This window comes from Geotrypetes seraphini, chromosome 5 (genome assembly GCF_902459505.1).
Source record: "Geotrypetes seraphini chromosome 5, aGeoSer1.1, whole genome shotgun sequence".
NCBI classification, from domain to species: Eukaryota; Metazoa; Chordata; class Amphibia; order Gymnophiona; family Dermophiidae; genus Geotrypetes; species Geotrypetes seraphini.
The window spans coordinates 114,637,350-114,657,587 of NC_047088.1; the positions used below are offsets into that span (position 1 = coordinate 114,637,350).

The window sequence follows — 20,238 nt, forward strand, 5'->3', positions numbered from 1 at the left end:
CTCTGGGCCCCAGTTGTTCTTTCTGTTTTGGGGGAGAGCTAGAATATAAAAGATTTTTCTTTGAATTATCAAGGACTTTTTTTGGGAAAGCGCTGCTTGTTTTGTTCTACTGTCCTGGACAAAATAAAGTTGATTTTTGAGACAAGATTAACTAGAAGACTCTGTCTGTTTATTGCTTGAGGAGAGTGGAGGTATCCTTGCCCTTGGAGAATATCAGTTGAGGAAAAGGCCCCAACTGGGAGCCTGCTTGGGGAGTGGCCAGGCATCCACCTAGCCCTTGGTGACATATTGGAGCTGAAGTCCATGAAGCTTGAAATTGCAGAGCTGGTGGTAGGAAAGTTGGCTGAAAAAATAGCAGCGTTATCGGAGAGACTGGATCAAGCTGAAGGGTATCTGCATACAATTTGCTCGCTCGCCCACAGTTCTTATGTATACTAGGATTGACTATTTTAATTTGTACAGGTCTATAGTTCCCAAATCACAGAAGCCCAAATAGGTAGCTTGATGATTTTAGATCATACTCCTTGCTGGGTGGAGGTATCAGGCTTGCAGGATGAAAAGCATATTAACTACTGATCCTCAAATAATACCTTTTTGCAAAGATAGGAGCTATGCCAAGCCTTTGTAAAAGTCCTTTCTGATTGTTTTGAATTGAATTTGGGCAAAAGAACTTCCATGCAGATAGTTTGGGATGCCCTTAAGGCAGTGACGAGGGGATTTTTTAAATATATATATATATATATAAAGAGGGCATCCCTAGAAAAAAAGGTTAAAGGAAAAAAAAAATAAGCAAGTGGAAGGGAAAAGTTCAAGAACTGGGGATGGGCATATGCAAACTGGGATGCAGTGCCTCAGTTGGATTTTGCATTTTCTGATCACCTGTCCTTTCTTAATTCTAAACTGAATGCAGTACATGATGAAAGGAAAAATACAATAAGTTTCCAATTAGCTTATCAACTTTGGAAATTATAGTATGTTCTCTCTATTCGCAGCAGTATGGTTCCTGAACATCTTTGCGAACCACAAATTTTCAAATAACAAAACAATACATCTGTGGGGAAAATAGATACAGTAGTGCCTCACACAACGAACTTAATTCGTTCCAGGAGCAAGTTTGTCATGCGAAAAGTTCGTTATGTGAAACGCGTTAAGCGCAGTGACTAACGACTGCCTGCAGTGCCTGCGCGGAAGGATGCAATACATCGGCAGCGATCGTGGAAGCTCGGGCGACTTCGTTGTGTGAAACGAAGTTCGTTGTATGAATCATGAAATGAAGTTTGTTGTGTGCAGCGTTCGCTGTGCGAGGCGTTCTTTATGCGAGGCACCACTGTACTAGGTTCCAGCCATATATGTGATTCATCAAAAACACAGAAAGAGAATAATGGACCCTATAGGAAAACCAGGGTTAGATTACTGTATAGGACAGCACTTGACAAAATCCATATAGAACATTCAGAATGTTGCAAACATATATATATATATTTTTTTAATAGTACTTGTGGCTTGCAACTCACTCCCTGGTTGCATGGTAGCCATTTTCAAAAGCAAATGCGAAAGCAAACGTGAAAGCAAAGGCCAATTTTAAATGCGAAAGTCTGTGAATACATGAAAACAGTGGCACAAAAAACAAATAGCAGTCGCAATTTGTACACTCGTGGATATGCAAAATTGCAAATATTGGATGCATGAATAGCAAGAACTCACAATTAGAAAGAACTAAATTATTTTTATGATCAAGAATTCCAATGGCAATTACCTAATCCAATCAGCATTAATAAGGGAATGATAGAAACACAGAAATATAGAAACATGATAGCAAATAAAGGCTGAATGGCTCATCCAGTCTGCCTGTCCACAGCATCCACTATCTCCTACTCTCCCTAAGACAGAGGTCCCCAACCCCCCATCCATGGCCCACTAGCAGGTAGTGGCCATCTGACAGCCGGGCCATGAGAGCTCTCCTTGCGCAACAATCTAATCTAATCTAATCTAAACCTTAGGTTTGTATACCGCATCATCTCTACATTCGTAAAGCTCGACACGGTTAACAAGAGTTAGGGTAGAAAGGAACTCCACAGCCTTGCGATATATAAATTGATTATTATTATCTTTCCATCCCTCCTTCCCACCCCACACAGCAGAACCCTGCCAACCCTCCCACCGTGAGGCCGACATACCTCCGTTCCAAACAGCAGCGGCGGCGGCACTGAACAGGCTGCTTCTTTGCCTTCATCACTGGGGCCTTCCCTCTGCCACTGCATCACTGTGATGCTGCGTCACAGTGATTCTGCTGACACTGCTGTTTGGAACGGATTCATGTTGGCCTCGCTGTGGGAGGTTCAGCAGGGTTCTGTGCGGGATGGGATGGGAGTGAGAGATAGAAAGATGCTGCGTAGGGGACTGGGTTGGCAGGGTCATTGGGGTTCTGCAAGCTCAGGGCTCCCACTGAGTCTGTATTATGGTAAGTTGTATGATTTCTGTTACGATATTATAACAATAATAATTGAAATATAATGTACAGTATATTGTGTATAAAACTGCCCTACAAACCTGCCTCAAATTCCACCCCCCTCCCCCTTACTGATCCCTGGAAAAATTTGCTTCTATAAAAGTGGTCAAAAATGGGATCACTGCCCTAAGAGATTCCACGTACCTGTCCCATGCTTTCTTGAATTCAGACAGTGTCTTTGTCTCCACTACCTTTACTGAGAGACTATTCCACGAATCTACCACCCTTTCTGTAAAACAAATTTCCTTAGATTACTCCTATGCCCTCTCATTCGGCAGATGAAAGAGACTTGCCTCATGAGCATTTATGCCATGTACATATTAAACGTCTCTATCATATCTCCCCTTTCCCACATTTCCTCCAAAGTATACATATTGAGATCTTTACCGACACCATCCTGTTTAAACCTTTTTAAAGAATGGTCTCCTGAATTCTACACAATATTCTAAATGAGGTCTCACTAATGTCTTATACAGTGGCATCAATACCTTCTTTTTCCTACTGGCCAGACCTCTCCCTATGCACCCTAGAATCCTAGCTTTCACCATCATCTTTTCAACCTGTTTGACCACCTTAAGATCATCACATACTATCTCACTCAGGTCCCGCTACTCTTTCGTGCACAAATGCATGACCTTGGAGTTTTTAGCTGCCAAATTTCAGACCATTCCTCAAGCTTCGCAAAATCCTTCCTCATGTTATCCAAACCATCAGGTGTGTCTACTCTATTGAAAATTTTGGTTATCATCCACAAAGAGGCAAATCTTACCTGACAGCCCTTCAGCAATATCGCTTACAAAAATGTTAAAAAGAACTGGCCCAAGAACTGAAATTTGATGCATACCACCGGTAACATTCTTTTCCTCAGAGTGATCTCCATTGACTACTACCCTCTGTCGCCTTCCACTCAACCAGATCCTGTCCCAGTCCGTCACTTTGGGGCCCAAACCAAATACATTCTGCTTATTTGTTAGACGCCTCTGTGGTACACTGTGAAAGGTTTTGCTAAAATCTAAATACACCACTTCTAGCGCATTCCATCTATCTAAGATTTCAGACATACTATAGAGACCTGAATGTCAGGGAGGACTGTATGCCTAAATTTTTGTAGGGATTTAATCTGCCTAAACTAACACCTGAACAGCAAGCCTGTTCGGACATAGATGTTATTCCTTAAGAGATTATTCCTGAAATTTGGTGCTTACCCTCAGGCAAATAACCTGGGCTAGATAGATTTACAGGTAAAATTTATAAAGCTTTTGCCAATTAGTTGGCACATTTATTGCCATTGGTGGTCAATTTGGTTCAGAGTGCAAAGCCACTTCTGATCTCCCCGAAGAATGCTTGAATTGTGGTTCTGCCCAAACCAAAGAAGGAACTATCTGAGTGCCTGTCCTACCATTCTATTTCCATTCTGAATGCAGATGCGAAGATTGCAACCGAGGTGTATGGGCTCTCTGGTGTACCCAGATCAAGTGGGTTTTGTTTCTAACATTCACAGAATGATTGACAATGTTTGTGGCTAAAAAAAGACAAGGTGCCAGCATGCTTTCTAAGTACTGATTCTGAAAAGGAATTTGAAAGGGTGAACTGGGGCGGGATTCAAGAATAAGATTCTTGGTAAATTCAGGTATGGGCAACAGTTCTATGGGTGTGTTCAGGCTTTATACGCAATGCCTAGAGCATGAGTATACATTAATGGATGAAACCCTTCTGTATGTACTTTTGAGCAGGGAACATAAGAACATAAGCAATGCCTCTGCTGGGTCAGACCTGAGGTCCATCGTGCCCAGCAGACCGCTCACGCGGCGGCCCAACAGGTCCAGGACCTGTGCAGTAATCCTCTATCTATACCCCTCTATCCCCTTTTCCAGCAGGAAATTGTCCAATCCCCTCTTGAACACCAGTACCGTACTCTGTCCTATTACGCTCTCTGGAAGTGCATTCCAGGTGTCCACCACACGTTGGGTAAAGAAGAACTTCCTGGCATTTGTTTTGAATCTGTCCCCTTTCAACTTTTCTGAATGCCCTCTTGTTCTTTTATTATTCGAAAGTTTGAAGAATCTGTCCCTATCTACTCTCTCTATGCCCTTCATGATCTTGTAAGTTTCTATCATATCCCCTCTAAGTCTCCTCTTCTCCAGGGAAAAGAGACCCAGTTTCTCCAATCTCTCAGCATATGAAAGGTTTTCCATCCCCTTTATCAGACGCGTCGCTCTCCTCTGAACCCTCTCGAGTAACACCATGTCCTTCTTAAGGTGACCAATATTGGACACAGCACTCCAGATGCGGACGCACCATCGCCCGATACAATGGCAGGATTACTTCTTTCGTTCTGGTTGTAATACCCTTCTTGATTATGCCTAGCATTCTGTTTGCCTTCTTAGCGGCCGCTGCGCACTGTGCCATCAGCTTCATTGTCATGTCCACCATTACCCCCAAGCCCCTTTCTTGGGTACTCTCATTTAATAACATCCCTCCCATCGTATAGTTGTACCTCGGGTTTCTGTTTCCTACATGCAATACTTTACATTTCTCAACATTGAACTTCATCTGCCATCTCGTCGCCCATTCCCCTAGTTTATTCAAGTCCCTTTGCAATTCTTTGCAGTCCTCTTTAGTCCGAGCTCCACTAAATAGTTTGGTGTCGTCTGCAAATTTTATTATCTCACACTTCGTCCCTGTTTCTAGATCATTTATGAATATATTAAATAGCAGCAGCCCGAGCACCGAGCCCTGCGAGACCCCACTGTCCCTCTATCTGTTTGCATTGGTCATGGAGTCCTTTGTAGAAGCTGTTTGTGGCTATATTAATATTTATTTATCCAAATCTCTATTCTACACAATCCTGCATTCTTGGTGGATTGGGAGAATATGAACATACTTTCCAAGGAATGCCTCCACTCATGTTGGATAAACTTATGCACATAAAGGTATTTTACAAAATGCTATTTCTGCATATGAAGCACTTTAATTTGGAATACCACCTTTTACAATTATCTCTACTATGATCTGATCCATTTTTCTTTTCCATCATAAATATCACTCACCATATAATTGTTGAAGGCATTGGAATCAGCATCAACCATAGTAAGGAGCTCCTTCATTGCATTGTGAAATGGCATGATCAGCTGCCTCATTGTCCCATCCAAGTATTCAAATTGGCGCTTTCCATAAGTCATCTGCCCTACCATGCAGCCAAGTGCAGACCCCTAAAAGAGTAATAACATAATTTCACACTATATGAAACCACTATTGCTAACACTATAAAGCATATTTTCCAAATATCCTTGAGAGTTTGCTCCCATTTCAGTAAAATGCCTCTACAATAAAGCACAGTTACTTACCGTAGCAGGTATTATCCAGAGACAGCAGGCATATATTCTCACATGTGGGTGGCATCATCCACGGAGCCTGGTACAGACAGTGAAAAGTGACTTCAAGAGTTCATAAGCTTTTAGACTGCCCGCACCATGCATGCGCGAGTGCCTTCCCGTCTGACCAGGGCTTGCGATACCTCAGTTTCATAAGCAAGCTAAGAAGCCAACCAGGGGAGGTGAAAGGGATGTGAGAATATCTGCCTGCTGTCTCCGGATAACACCTGTTACGGTAAGTAACTGTGCTTTATTCCAGGACAAGCAGGCAGAATATTCTCACATATGGGACTCCCTAGCTTACTGCAATGAGATGGAAGGAGAGTTGACCATTAAGAAGAAAACAGATTCTGTAATACTGTTTGGTCTATATGACCATCTCGTCTGGAATATGATTCTAGACAGTAGTGAGATGTGAAAGTGTGGATTGAGGACTAAGTGGCTGCTTGGCAAATCTCATCAATGGGAGTAGATTGTAAGAAAGTCACTGAGGCTGCCATCGCTCGAACTTTGTAATGTAATGTAATGTAATGTAATGTAATGTAATTTATTTCTTATATACCGCTACATCCGTTAGGTTCTAAGCGGTTTACAGAAAATATACATTAAGATTAGAAATAAGAAAGGTACTTGAAAAATTCCCTTACTGTCCCGAAGGCTCACAATCTAACTAAAGTACCTGGAGGGTAATAGAGAAGTGAAAAGTAGAGTTAGAGGAAAAATAAAAATAAAATAAACATTTTAACAAGACAGCATTGATCTAAATACTTTGGAAGGTAGAAAAGAGGAGAGAAAGGAATAGAAGCAGAAGGGGGAGCCGTTGAACAGTAGAATTCTGGAGAAATTTAAATGATAGAAATAGAACAAAACAAAGACAAAAGGCAAAACAATAGATAAGATTAAAGATAAATCATAAGCTGGAAAGAAAAATAAAATAAAACTTTGTCTTCAATCCACGGTTTCAGCGTCAGTGATGAAGTGGAGCAAGTAAGTTTAGGAGGAGCGATTGACGTTTCCAGAAAGGGCTTCTTCAGGGAAGAGACTTGGCAGACAATCCCAGGATGCCTATGTCTCCTCCCCTGCGATGTTCTCCCATCCATGCATTCCCTCCCAGACACACTGCCCGTGCCCCAGCCGCTCCAAGGAGGCTGCCCCAGATGAGGCCCACGTTGAATGCAGGATTCTCTCCTCTGCGGGAAAGCCGCCCGGAGCCGACAGTCGATCTTCTTAGCGGATTGCATGGGGGGAAGAGTTCACACTCTTGGTAGGATCGGGTCTGTGTGCTCTCGGTGGTTGTGGCTGGTCTCGTTGCTGCTTAGGTGTAAAAGCAGTTGATCTCCACTGCTGCTGATATTTAAAAGCATGCAGATTGATCTCTCCAATGGACTGCAGGGGGAGGAGTTCACACTCCTGGCAGGATCGGGTCTGTGGGCTCTTGGTGGTTGCGGTAGGTCTCGCTGCTGCTTGTATGTAAAAGCAGTTGTTTTTCTACTGCTGCTAATATTTAAAGCAGGTAGATTGATCTCTTAAACGGGATATAGGGGGAGGAGCTCACATGCCTGGTTGGATCGGGGCAAGGGCTCCTATTATAGGCAGCTGGTCTTGCTGCTATTTAGGTGTTAAAGCAGTTGATCTTCCTAGCGGACTGCAGGAGGTGTGGAGCTCACACTCCTGTCATGATCTGGTCTATGGGCTCTTGGTAGTTGCGGTTGGTCCCAATGCTGCTTAGGTGTAAAAGCAGTTGTTCTCCCACTGCTGCTGATATTTAAAAGCAGGTAGATTGATCTATCCAATGGAATGCTGGGGGAAGATCTTATATGTCTGGCTGGATCGTGGCAAAGGGTTCCCGGTAGTGGCGGCTGGTCCTATTGATGCTTAGGTGTAAAAACAGTTGATCTTCTTATCGGATTGTAGGGGGGGTGGATCTCACATTCCTGGCAGGTTCGGGTCTGTGGGTTCTTGGTGGTTGCGGATGGACCCGCTGCTGCTTAGGTGTAAAAGCAGTTGTTTTCCCAATGTTGCTGATATTTAAAAGCAGGCAGATTGATCTTTCCAACAAATTGTATGGTGAAGAGCATACACGTCTGGCTGGATTGGGACAAAAGCTCTCGATCGTGGCGGCTGGTCTTGGTGCTGCTTAGGTGTAAAAGCAGTTGATCTCCTACTTCTGATAATATTTAAAAGCAAGCATATTGATTTTTCCAACGGAATGCTGGGGGAAGAGCTTACTTGTCTGGCTGGATCAGGGCAAAGGGTTCTCAGTAGTGGTGGCTGGTCCTGTTGCTGCTTGGGTGTAAAAAACAGTTGATCTTCCTAGTGGACTGCAGGGGGAGGTGGAGCTCACACTCTTGGTTGGATCGGGTCTGTGTGCTCTTGGTAGTTGCGGATAGTTTCCGCTGCTGCTGAGGTGTAAAAGCAGTTGATTTCCCACTGTTGCTGATATTTAAAAGCAGGTAGATTGATCTCTCCAATGGACTGCAGAGGGAGGAGCTCACATGCCTGGCTGGATCGGGGCAAAGGGCTCTTGGTAGTGGTGGCTGGTCCTGCTGCTGCTTAGGTGTAAAAGCAGTTGATTTTCCTAGCGAACTGCAGGGAGGGTGGAGCTCATATTTTTGCAGGACCGGGACTGTGGGTTTTTGGTGGGTTGGTCCCGTTGCTGCTTAGGTGTAAAAGCAATTGATCTCCCACTGCTGCTGATATTTAAAAGCAGGCAGATTGTCCAGGGAGAGGAGCTCAGCCCGAGCATAGCAGAAGGAAATACAGGCCGCTAGTCATTTGGAAATAGTTCTCTTGATGACAGGCCGGCCTAGTTTGCTGGAAGATGAACAGTTGAGGTGAAGTCTTATGTGGTTTAGTCCTTTGCAGATAGTATGCCAAGGCACACTTACAGTCCAATGTATGATAAGCTGCTTCTCCCGGATGAGAATGAGGCTTTAGAAAGAAGACTGGAAGCACAATAGATTGATTCAGACAGTGGCGTACCTAGCATATGTGACACCCGGGGCCCATCATTTTTTCGCACCCCCCCCCCATCTGTACGAAAAACATGATTTTTAGTAACAAGCCACATGTCACACATGAGTACCTAGGAAAAGGCAGCATCGTACATACTGCAGTGAGCAGTACAACATCAATACACCCATTGTAAAACTAAACAAGCCAGACTAGTACAGATCAATCCTACACCGTCAATCCTAACAGAAAACCATGTCTTTCGAACACACAGAACACAGAAAACACCTTCGCCTAATATGGAATATGTCAGCACAAACTAACCCCTCCCCCTTTTACAAAACTGTAGTGTGGATTTTAGCCACGGTGGTAACAGCTCTGACGCTGATAGAATTCTGAGCATCAGAGCTGCTACCACCATGGCTGGCGCTAAGAAATGCTCCACAGTTTTGTAAAAGGGGGAATAAAATAGAAATACATAGACAAAGGTTAAATTGAACCAGCAAGAAGATGGACTCTGAATACAATGTAACACCACAGAAACAGTGACACATGTCTCCTAAAGCAATAAATAAATAGAAATTTTTTGTTCTACCTTTCTCTTCTCTGGTTTCTGCTTTCCTCATCTTCTTGTTACTCTCTTCCTTCCATTCACTGTCTCTCTTCTCTCTGCATCTTCCATTTGCTCTGTTACTGTGCCTCTCCCTTTCTCCCTCCTTCCAAATTGGTCTGGCACCCATCTTCTTCCCTCCACTCTTCCCATAGTCTGGCATCTCTGTCTTCTTCCCTGCCAGTGTCTTCTCCCAACTCTCTCTTCCCCATTTCCTTTCAGCATCTTCTCCCCACTCTCTCTTCCCCATTTTCCTGCAGCATCTTCTCCCCACTCTCTCTTCCCCATTTTCCTGCAGCATCTTCTCCCCACTCTCTGTTCCCCATTTCAATTCAGCATCTTCTTCCCACTCTCTGTTCCCCATTTCCATTCATCATCTTCTTCCCACTCTGTCTTCCCCATGTGCTTTCAGCGTCCTTCTCCCCCCTCTGTTTTACCCTGTTTTCCTCTCCACCCCACCTTTTCTCCCTTTCTCCCTCCCTGCCCCTTACCTTCGTGGCGCTTTCTCGCCCCTCCCCCCCAGCCCGGACAACAGGCCCGGTCCAACAAACCTCCCTGCCCTGTGGCTGACGATGTCTAAACTGCCTTCTTACAGCAGCCGGAGCATTGTAATTGCATATGGCTGCCGTAAAGGTCATCTCTGATGCAACTTCCGGTGAATGCAAGGGATGCCTTATTGTATCTCTGAAATGCCTCCGGATATACTTGACTACTCTTAACTTGCTAATATAACTTGAAAGCCTTTTTCTGTAACATCGCTGTCTGTGTACAGTCTCTTCCTCTGTAAACCGCTCTGAACTGCTATGGTATTGCAGTATACAAAATAAAGTTATTATTATTATTATTATTATTATTCAAGTACTGTAGTTGAAATATCTTCTTGAGAAATCCAGGCTAGCTGGATACTCAGGATATATGGATTATGGGCAGGGGGCTTATTCAGTCTATCTGCACTAACATTCCCCGAGTCAGATTGTTTAATATAATATCCCAGAGTCCTTTGCTGACATTCTGGTTAGACCAACAGAAATGCTGACAGCTATTATACAGTAATGTAAGGCTGACATAGCCCACATTGGTTACTTCCTCCACTATTTCTTTTTCAGTGCTTACAGTTTGATTTTTGATTACAATTGTTTCAGAGTGTATTATGTTAATGTGTGTTAGTGTTCAAATGCTGTATTACAGCAACAAAATATGAAAATGTAGATGTTTTATAACTTCATGGTACATGACACGAGAAAATGTAGGGTTAGAGAGAAGCAATTCTTTAAATATATTCTCTGTGAGAGTAATTTTGCAACAGCCTGCGTACTGTAGGTTAACAAAAAAAAAAACAACAACCCATAGCTAAAGTTCACCTAAAAGCTTTAGGCTAATTTTCAAAATAAAAGTACACACATACTTTCATTTGAAAATTACTCCAAGAAAAACATCCCCATATATTTATACCTGTTGATGTGTACATATTTTTTTCCAGGAAATCTTATATACAGGTAAAAAGTCTTTATAAAATTATCCCATTACACTTATACAGGTGTTATAAAAAAGACATGCATAACTGTCAATTGTTCCTGCCACATATATGTAGAAAGTTATATGTTGAAAATGGAAACTCCTCACTAATCCCATCTCTAGGAACACCTCTAATTGTATGCACCTAGGTGTCTTTATAAAATAGCCTATTCACATAAAACTCCTCTCCTCCAAGGCAGAAAAAACTTCCTCTACATACAAGCCAGGCGTGTAATGGCATAACTTTATAAACACTTTTTGTGTATATATGCCAAACACATTGTGTGGTGGTGGTCAAAAAGCAGCCAGAACTTTAGGAATTATTAGGAAAGGAATAAAGGATAAAACAAAAAAATATACTGTGCACAATGTAACCACATTGACTACTGCATGCAGTGCTGGTCATCACATCTCAAAAAAAAGATTACACTAGAATGATAAGAGGTACAAAGAAGGGGGCAACCAAGCTGATTAAAGGGATGGAACAATTCTCATATGAGGAAAGAATGGGGCTCTGCAGCTTAGAGAAGAGATAGTTGAGGATGAGAAGGTGCATATGCGTAATCACTAGTGTGCACCATAAGTTTTGTTCATTATGTTCTGGTTTTGTAAAACTTTAATAAACATTTTTGAACTGAAAAAAAAAAATCCTGAAAAAGTAAACGGAATTCAATTTTTTTCTCTTTCAGAAAGTTCAAAGACTAGGTAGCATGCTAAGAAGTAACTACCATATATACTTGAATATGTTGATCCGAATATAAGTCGAGACCCTCTTTCCCCCCCAAAAAGGAGGAAAAATAGTTGACTCAAATATAAGTCGGGCGGCTTAATATTCAAGTATCATGCCCCGTCAAGCTATGCACCCAGCCCCCTTCCTTCCTCCCCTGTCAGCCTCTGTGCCCAGTACCCTTCCATCCTCCCCTCCTCTTCCCTGTCAGGCATTACACCAGTCCCCTTCCTTCCTTTCCCCCTCCCCTGTCAGGCATTGCACCAGCCCCCTTCCTTCCTTCCTTCCCCCCATCTCCTGTCAGACTTTGCACCCAGCACCCTTTCTTCCTTTCCCTGTCAGACTCTGCACCCTCCCTCCCTGCCCTAGCCTCATAGGTACCTCATCTGACGATCCGTAGTGGAGGTGCATCGGGCAGGACCGAACTTTCCACGTTCCTGCCTGGCTGCCGGAGTTTCTTTGGCCAGTGAGCAACATGAGCGGGAATGCGATTTTGCGCTGCTGCTCAGTACTGAGAGGCATCGCAAGAATTCGTGGAACCAGTAAAGATGCCTCTCAGTACCGAGAAGCAGCACAAAATCGCGCTCCTGCTCGTGTTGCTCAGCGGCCGAAGAAACTCCAACAGCAGGGCAGGAACTTGGAAAGTTCACTCCTGCCTGCTGCATCTCCACCGCGGATCACCAGATGAGGTACCTATGAGGCTAGGGCAGGGAGGGATGCGGGGACAGAGCCTGGCGGCGGCCTGAAAAAAAAAAATTCTGGAAGGGGCATTGACCCGAATATAAACCAGGACCCCCATTTTTGGGCCAATTTTTCCCCCCCCCCCCAAATCCTGGTTTATATTCGAGTATATACAATAAATAGTACATTTAAAACAAATCAGAGACGATTATTTTCTCACCCAACATATAATTAAGCTCTGGAACTCATTGCCAGAGGACGTAGTAAAAGCAATTAGAATAGCTGAGTTTAAGAAAGTTTTATAAAACTGGAAGAAAAGTCCATAAACTGTTATTAAGATAGACCTGAAAAGCCACTGGAATTTTTCTAATTCTGTGATTTTGCCCGGATTAACCCCTGTTGGAATACTGTTGGAAACAGGATGCTGGGCCTAGATGTAACTTTGGCCTGACTTAGTATGGCAATTCTTATGTTCTTATACATGCAAAATGCCTCTTAGAAAATTACAACTTGAAAAAAATGTTTTATAAGCAAATTATAAATGGCTTGCAAGGATTTGGGGATGTGCCTATGCTGTTAGGTGGAGACTTCAATAAGAATATAAGAATAGCCAAACTGGGTCAGACCAATGGTCCATCTAGCTCTGTATCCTGTTTACACAGTGGTCAATCTAGGTCATAAGTACCTGGAAAAACCCCAGTCACAACATTCTATGCTACAATCCCAGGGCAAGTGCTGGCTTCCCCATGTCTGTCTCAATAACAGACTATGGACTTTTCCTCCAGGAACTTATCCAAGCCTTTTTTAAAATTCATCAGTTGGTGGTTTTCAATATGGGGACCAACTTAAAGATCTCAATATATATACTATGGCGGAAATGCGGAAGAGGGGAGATATGATGACCACTAACCATTTTAGTAGCCTTCCTCTGAACTGACTCCATCCTGTTTATATCTTTTTGAAGATGCGGTCTCCAGAATTGTACACAATATTCTGAGGCCTCACTGCTGCAACCATTGACTCCATATGCAAATCAATCCAAATTATATGTAAGTTCTGTCAGCATTACCTTATGTAAATAATATTTTGTCTGCATAAAACAATGGTCTGAATATTGTTCTCCCTGAATTCAAATAGAGGTATATACATGGTTTTCGCATTGCTCAAACATCTAGGAGCTATGGGGGAAAGTATCCTGGGGAATATATTTGGATATACCAAAAATAATGCTTAAACTTTACATTTTCAAATCTACATAAGGTGTTTATCATAATAAAGAATTCTGCCCACACAAAAATCAGGTATAAAAACACCTGATGAACCTCAGAGGGGTGAGGTGCGACAGATAATCTCTCAAGTAGATACAACTTGAGAAATGAGAAAAAGGGATCTCATTTTTAAATTTTTATTCAAAATGGCTATAGCAATGACACTGAAAATTTAGAAAAAAAATATGAAAAGGGAAATAGTTGAATATCTTCAGTATTGCCTCTGTGTTTGCAAAGTTTTTCATTAAGAACACCTTTCATTGGCATAGCTGTTTTCAAATGATTGTGAATGTCTACATGTAACCTGTTCTGAGCTTCTGGGAGAACGGGATAGAAATAGAAATAAATAAATAAAATGAGCTGATAGATATATGCTGCTAATGGGCATATATAACTGAGAAATTATTTGACACTATTCTCCACTGAAAGACTCAGGCCCCGATGCTCATAAGCTTTCCATACCAGTAAGACTCGTTAAAGCATCAGCATGAATACCGCATTGATCAGCCCCTGGAAGAATCTGTGGTTGATCCTGAATTGATCACCCCATATGTCATGCGATAAGGGGAAAAGCCCCACCCTCCAATTTAGGTGGTGTTGAGTGGAATTTATCAGAATGAGAGCGAGAGTTGGAAAATAATCTGTATGTCCCAGTAATAATGTTATCTTTTAATCCCCTGTTTTATCAGTTATGTTTTTATTAAATTCATTGTACACCGCCTAGACGTAATGATAGGCGGTATATCAAATAAATAATAAACTTGAAACTTGAAAGCAGTCATACTGGCATGGAATCTCTCCTCCCGATGTTCCTAAAGGTTCTTCGTGGCTGCTGCCAATCCTTGTAGCAGCCACAGAGAACCCTATGCAAATGCAAATACATTACACTAAAAGGAACGCGCCCCCCTACCCAAAAAACCTCACAGCTAAGCAGGCAGCCCCTGCTTTCCCTGCCAGCTCACCTTGACTATGGTGCCAAAGCTGCAATTAGCTGAGCGGAAGGGGAAGTCCCAATCAGCTGAGCCAATAGGTCTCCCCGAAATCACCAAGCTTTGGGGCTTCCCTTGCACTCAGCTGATCAGGGCTTTCTCTGATGGCTCAGCTGATTGCAGCTCCGGAGCCACGATAAAGATGAGGGGGCAGAAGGGAGAGCTGCAGCAGTGGCAGGCAAATGGAGATGCAGAAAAATGGATGGAACTGATGATAGAGAGAGGGATGGGAGAGGAGCTGTGCCTAGTATGATATGCTCTTCTGAGCAGGTGTAGGCACAGTTCCTCTCCCTTTTACTGGGGCTGTTTCACACAAATAGTATGCATATAATTTGCAAGCTATTGTGCTAAGCTTCACCCGATAAAAAAAATTGTTCCCAACATGGTATTTAATACTGTGTTGTTGGTGCTTTGACCATCGGGGACTCAGGGATCTATAGTATTATGCTACCTGTTAATGGGGCAATTAATACCCAACACTGGCACTGCATTAACTAATATAGCATATTCACAGTTAACATATAGTAATTTTCATGTTAACAGATAATGTGAAATGATGCGGAAATGGGTAAAGATTGTGGTTTAGAGTTAATAGTGTTAGAATACATTGTTAATGTAGCAGGTAACGTGGTGCACCTAATCTAATCTAATCTAAAACTTGGATTTGTATACTGTGTCATCACCTAAAAGGAGCTCAAACTCAGGGGCGGAAAATTTCATGGCGACACCAGAAAGTATTTCTTCACAGAGAGAGTGGTTGATCATTGGAACAAGCTTCCAGTGCAGGTGATCGAGGCAGACAGCGTGCCAGACTTTAAGAATAAATGGAATACCCATGTGGGATCCCTACGAGGGTCAAGATAAAGAAATTGGGTCATTAGGGCATAGACAGGGGGTGGGTAAGCAGAGTGGGCAGACTTGATGGGCTGTAGCCCTTTTCTGCCGCCATCTTCTATGTTTCTATGTTTCTATGAGCTCGACTTGGTTAACAAAATAGCTGTGAGACAAAAGAATCATAAAAAAATAAATAAATAAAAATAAGAAAACTCAGTTTAAAAACATAACCAAGCTAAAAAAAAGTAAAATATTAATGGATAAAGATTATTTTGATAATCTAGACCAGTGGTTCCCAAACCTGTCCTGGGGGACCCCCAGCCAGTCAGGTTTTCAAGATATCCCTAATGAATATGCATGAGAGAGATTTGCATATAATGGAAGTGACAGGTATGCAAATCTCTCTCATCTAGACCAAGGCTGCCCAAGTCCGGTCCTCAAGATCTACTGGCAGGCCAGGTTTTCAGGATATCCACAATGAACAAGCATGACAGAGATTTGCATATCAAGAAGGCAGTGCAGGCAAATCTCTCTCATGCATATTCATTGTGAATATTCTGAAAACCTGGCCTGCCAGTAGATCTCGAGAACCGGACTTGGGTAGCCCTGGTCTAGACTGAAGGTCTAAATATTGTTGGAATAGTAATGTTTTCATAGATTTGTGAAATAATTGAAAAGAATGTATTGTTCTAATAGAAAAAGGAATGCCATTCCAAATTTCAGTCAATCTGAAAGAAAAGGACTGGCTCAACTTTCCAACTGATTTTACGCTCTTAAAGCAGGGGTAGGCAATTCCGGTCCTCGAGAGCCAGAGCCAGGTCAGGTTTTCAGGATATCCACAATGAATATGTATGAGATGGATCTGCCTGCACTGTCTCCTTGAGATGCAAATCTATCTCATGCATATTTATTGTGGATATCCTGAAAACCTGACCTGGCTCTGGCTCTCAATGAGTGAATTGCCTACCCCTGCCTTAAAGGAAGGAAAAGAGAGTTTATACTTATGTAAAATTAACAAAACTTTTTAGGGCTGTTTCAGTGAAACATCTTAGTTCAACTATAACTGAGTCAATGTCATTGCTGCCGATTACCAAAATCATACTTTTGTTATGGCTGTTTTATTTAGCCCTCCAAACTTTGCAGACAAGCAAATATTGAAGAACCCTGAAGATATTTATTGATGAAAGTTTGTTTTCACTGACTGCTTTGCCAAATTGGAAATTAGCTGGGATGAACAACATGGTTTCAAGATTATCCACAGTTAAACAGGATAGTGTCTGACTTTGTCTGCAGCTTCTATTTGTTTCATAGTAAGTGCTTCACAGAGTGCAGTGATGAGATGCCGTACAAGAAAGAGCAGCTGATTACAGCAATAAGAACCACTCTTTGAGCTGGGAGTCAGTATAAGTTAAGAAGACGACAGACAGGAACAGAACAAAGTAATGGGGGAATGAAAATCTTACTAGGAATTAGGATGGCCTGCAACTTCGGGGTGTGTGGAAGAAGGCTAGCATTGCTGAGTCAAGAAGATTGAGGCTGGGGAGAGAAGAGTAACATAGTAACATAGTAGATGACGGCAGATAAAGACCCAAATGGTCCATCCTCTCTGCTCAACCTGATTCAATTTAAATTTTTTTAATTTTTTCTTCTTACCTATTTCTTGGCAAGAATCCAAAGCTCTACCCAGTACTGTGCTTGGGTTCCTACTGCCGAAATCTCCGTTAAAACCTACTCCAGCTCATCTACACCCTCCCAGCCATTGAAGACCTGCCAAGCCCATCCTCCACCAAACGGCCATATACAGACACAGACCGTGCAAGTCTACCCAGTACTGGCCTAAGTTCAATTTTTAATATTATTTTCTGATTCTAGATCATCTGTGGTCATCCCAAGCTTCTTTGAACTCAGTCACAGTTTTACTCTCCACCACCTCTCTCGGGAGCGCATTCCAGGCATCCACCACCCTCTCTGTAAAGTAGAATTTCCTAACATTGCCTTTGAATCTACCACCCCTCAACCTCAAATTATGTCCTCTGGTTTTACCATTTTCCTTTCTCTGGAAAAGATTATGTTCTACGTTAATACCCTTCAAGTATTTGAACGTCTGAATCATATCTCCCCTGTCTCCCCTTTCCTCTAGACTAGGGTATACATATTCAGGGCTTTCAGTCTCTCCTCATACATCTTCTGGTGCAAGCCTCCTATCATTTTCGGCGCCCTCCTCTGGACCGTTTCAAGTCTTCTTATGTCCTTCGCCAGATACGGTCTCCAAAACTGAACACAATACTCCAAGTGGGCCTTACCAATGACCTGTACAGGGGCATCAACACCTTCTTCCTTCTACTGGCTATGCCTCTCTTTATACAGCCCAGCATCCTTCTGGCAGCAGCCACTGCCTTGTCATACTGTTTTTTCGCCTTTAGATCTTCGGACACTATCACCCCAAGGTCCCTCTCCCCGTCCGTGCATATCAGCTTCTCTCCTCCCAGCATATACGGTTCCTTCCAATTATTAATTCCCAAATGCATTACTCTGCATTTCTTTGCATTGAATTTTAGTTGACAGGCATTAGACCATTCCTCTAACTTTTGCAAATCCTTTTCATATTTTCCACTCTCTCTTCGGTGTCTACTCTGTTACAAATTTTGGTATCTTCTGCAAAAAGGCACACTTTTCCTTCTAATCCTTCAGCAATGTCACTCACAAACATATTGAACAGGATTGGCCCCAGCACCGAACCCTGAGGGACTCCACTACTCACCTTTCCTTCCTCCAAGCGACTTCCATTAACCACCACTCTCTGGCGTCTGTCCAACAGCCAGTTTCTAACCCAGTTCACCCTTTGGGTCCTAACTTCAGCCCTTCAAGTTTGTTCAACAGCCTCCTATGAGGAACTGAATCAAAGGCTTTACTGAAATCTAAGTAAATTACATCTAGCATATGTCCTCGATCCAGCTCTCTGGTCACCCAATCAAAAAATTAAATCAGGTTTGTTTGGCACGATTTACCTTTTGTAAAGCCATGTTGCCTCAGATCCTGTAACCCATTAGATTCAAGGAATCCTTTCTTTCAGCAACACTTCCATTATTTTTCCAACAACTGAAGTGAGGCTCACCGGCCTGTAGTTTCCTGCTTCATCCCTATGACCACTTTTATTAATAGGGACCACATCCGCTCTCCTCCAATCCCCAGGAATCACTCCCGTCTCCAGAGATTTGTTGAACTAGTCTTTAATAGGACTCGCTAGACCCTCTCTGAGCTCCCTTAATATCCTGGGATGGATCCCGTCTTGTCCCATCGCTTTGTCCACCTTCAGTTTTTCAAGTTGCTCATAAACAATGGGGCAGAATCTACTCCATTTTCTCATGTAACTTTGCCAGGCAATCTCAGTCCTTCTCCAAGATTTTCTTCTGTAAACACAGAACAGAAGTATTTGTTTAGAAGTATTTACTTTTTCCTCATCACTCTCCACATATCGGTTCCCAGCATCTTTTAGTTTAGCAATTCCATTTTTCATCTTCCTCCTTTCACTAATATATCTGAAAAAAATTTTGTCTCCCTTTTTTACATTTTTAGCCATTTGTTCTTCTGCCTGTGCTTTTGCCAGACGTATCTCTCTCTTGGTTTCTTTCAGTTTCACCCTGTAGTCCTTTCTGCACTCCTCTTCTTGGTTTTTTTAATATTTCACGAACATCTTTTGCCTTTATTTTCTCCGCCACTAGTTTGGAGAACCATATCGGCTTCCTTTTTCTCTTGTTTTTATTGATCTTCTTCACATAAAGGTCCGTAGCCATTTTTATCGCTCCTTTCAGCTTAGACCACTGTCTTTCCGCTTCTCTTATGTCCTCCCATCCTAACAGCTCTTTCTTCAGGTACACTCTCATTGCATTAAAGTCCGTACTGGGACAGTTAGGGATAGAGCAGGAAGAAGAAAATAGTTGGGTTATTACTTATTAATATCTGTGTGTGTGTAGATTGCAAAATATTTTATACAGAAACATAGTAAATGTCAGCATCCAGTCCATCCAGTCTGCCCAATAAGATGGCCAAAGTTGAATCTGGAACTTCACAAGATCTCTCTCTCTCCCTGCCAATTTTAGAGCACAAACTGCAGAAGTCTGCCCAGCGTTAGTCCTACTTCCCAACTACTGGAGTTGCCTTGAAAGCCCACTCCAGTTGTTTATTATTTATTGAACTTGATAAACCACCTTAGTTGCAGCACAGTTCAAGGCAGTTTACAATAAAATATTTCAAATAAAAAAGGGACACCATTAAAATAGGATAGTGCACTGCTTTCATACAGAAAACATAAAACCATTCATGGATGTGTTCTCTAATAGTTATAAAGTTAACACAAAGCTCGTTCAATGAGATAAGTTTTCCAAAGAGTTTGAAAATGAGAATATGATGATTCCAGACGTAAACTAGATGGTAAAGAGTTCCATAAGGCTGGAGCTATTGCAAAGAATGCGGAATTTCTAATTCTCTCCCATTTTGTTTTTAAGGGGTATGGGATTATTAATCTATTGTCCCGTAAAGAGCGAAGAACCTGTGATGGGGAATATGGAATAATTCATGATGCCAGATAATCAGGAATACCTGTGTGTAAGGTTTTATACGTCAAAGTTAATATCTTGAATTGTATCCGTGAATGGACTGGTAACCAATGTAACTGTTTTAGTATGATCATATTTCCATGCATTGTTAAGCACTCTCACTGCCATATTTTGTAATGTCTGAAGAAGTTTCAATTGCGTTTTAGGCAAACCCACATGGATT

The 20,238-nt window shown here is 42.3% G+C and overlaps 1 protein-coding gene across 1 annotated transcript in view; it reads right to left on the bottom strand.

Annotated features, from left to right (window-relative positions):
• The window catches only part of FTCD (formimidoyltransferase cyclodeaminase), a 291,968-nt gene that overhangs the window by 58,995 nt on the left and 212,735 nt on the right, over window positions 1-20,238 (bottom strand). The window contains exon 10 of the mRNA XM_033947252.1: window positions 5,560-5,721. Within this exon, the coding sequence (XP_033803143.1) occupies window positions 5,560-5,721 (162 nt within the window). The remainder of the gene's footprint in view (window positions 1-5,559; window positions 5,722-20,238) is intronic.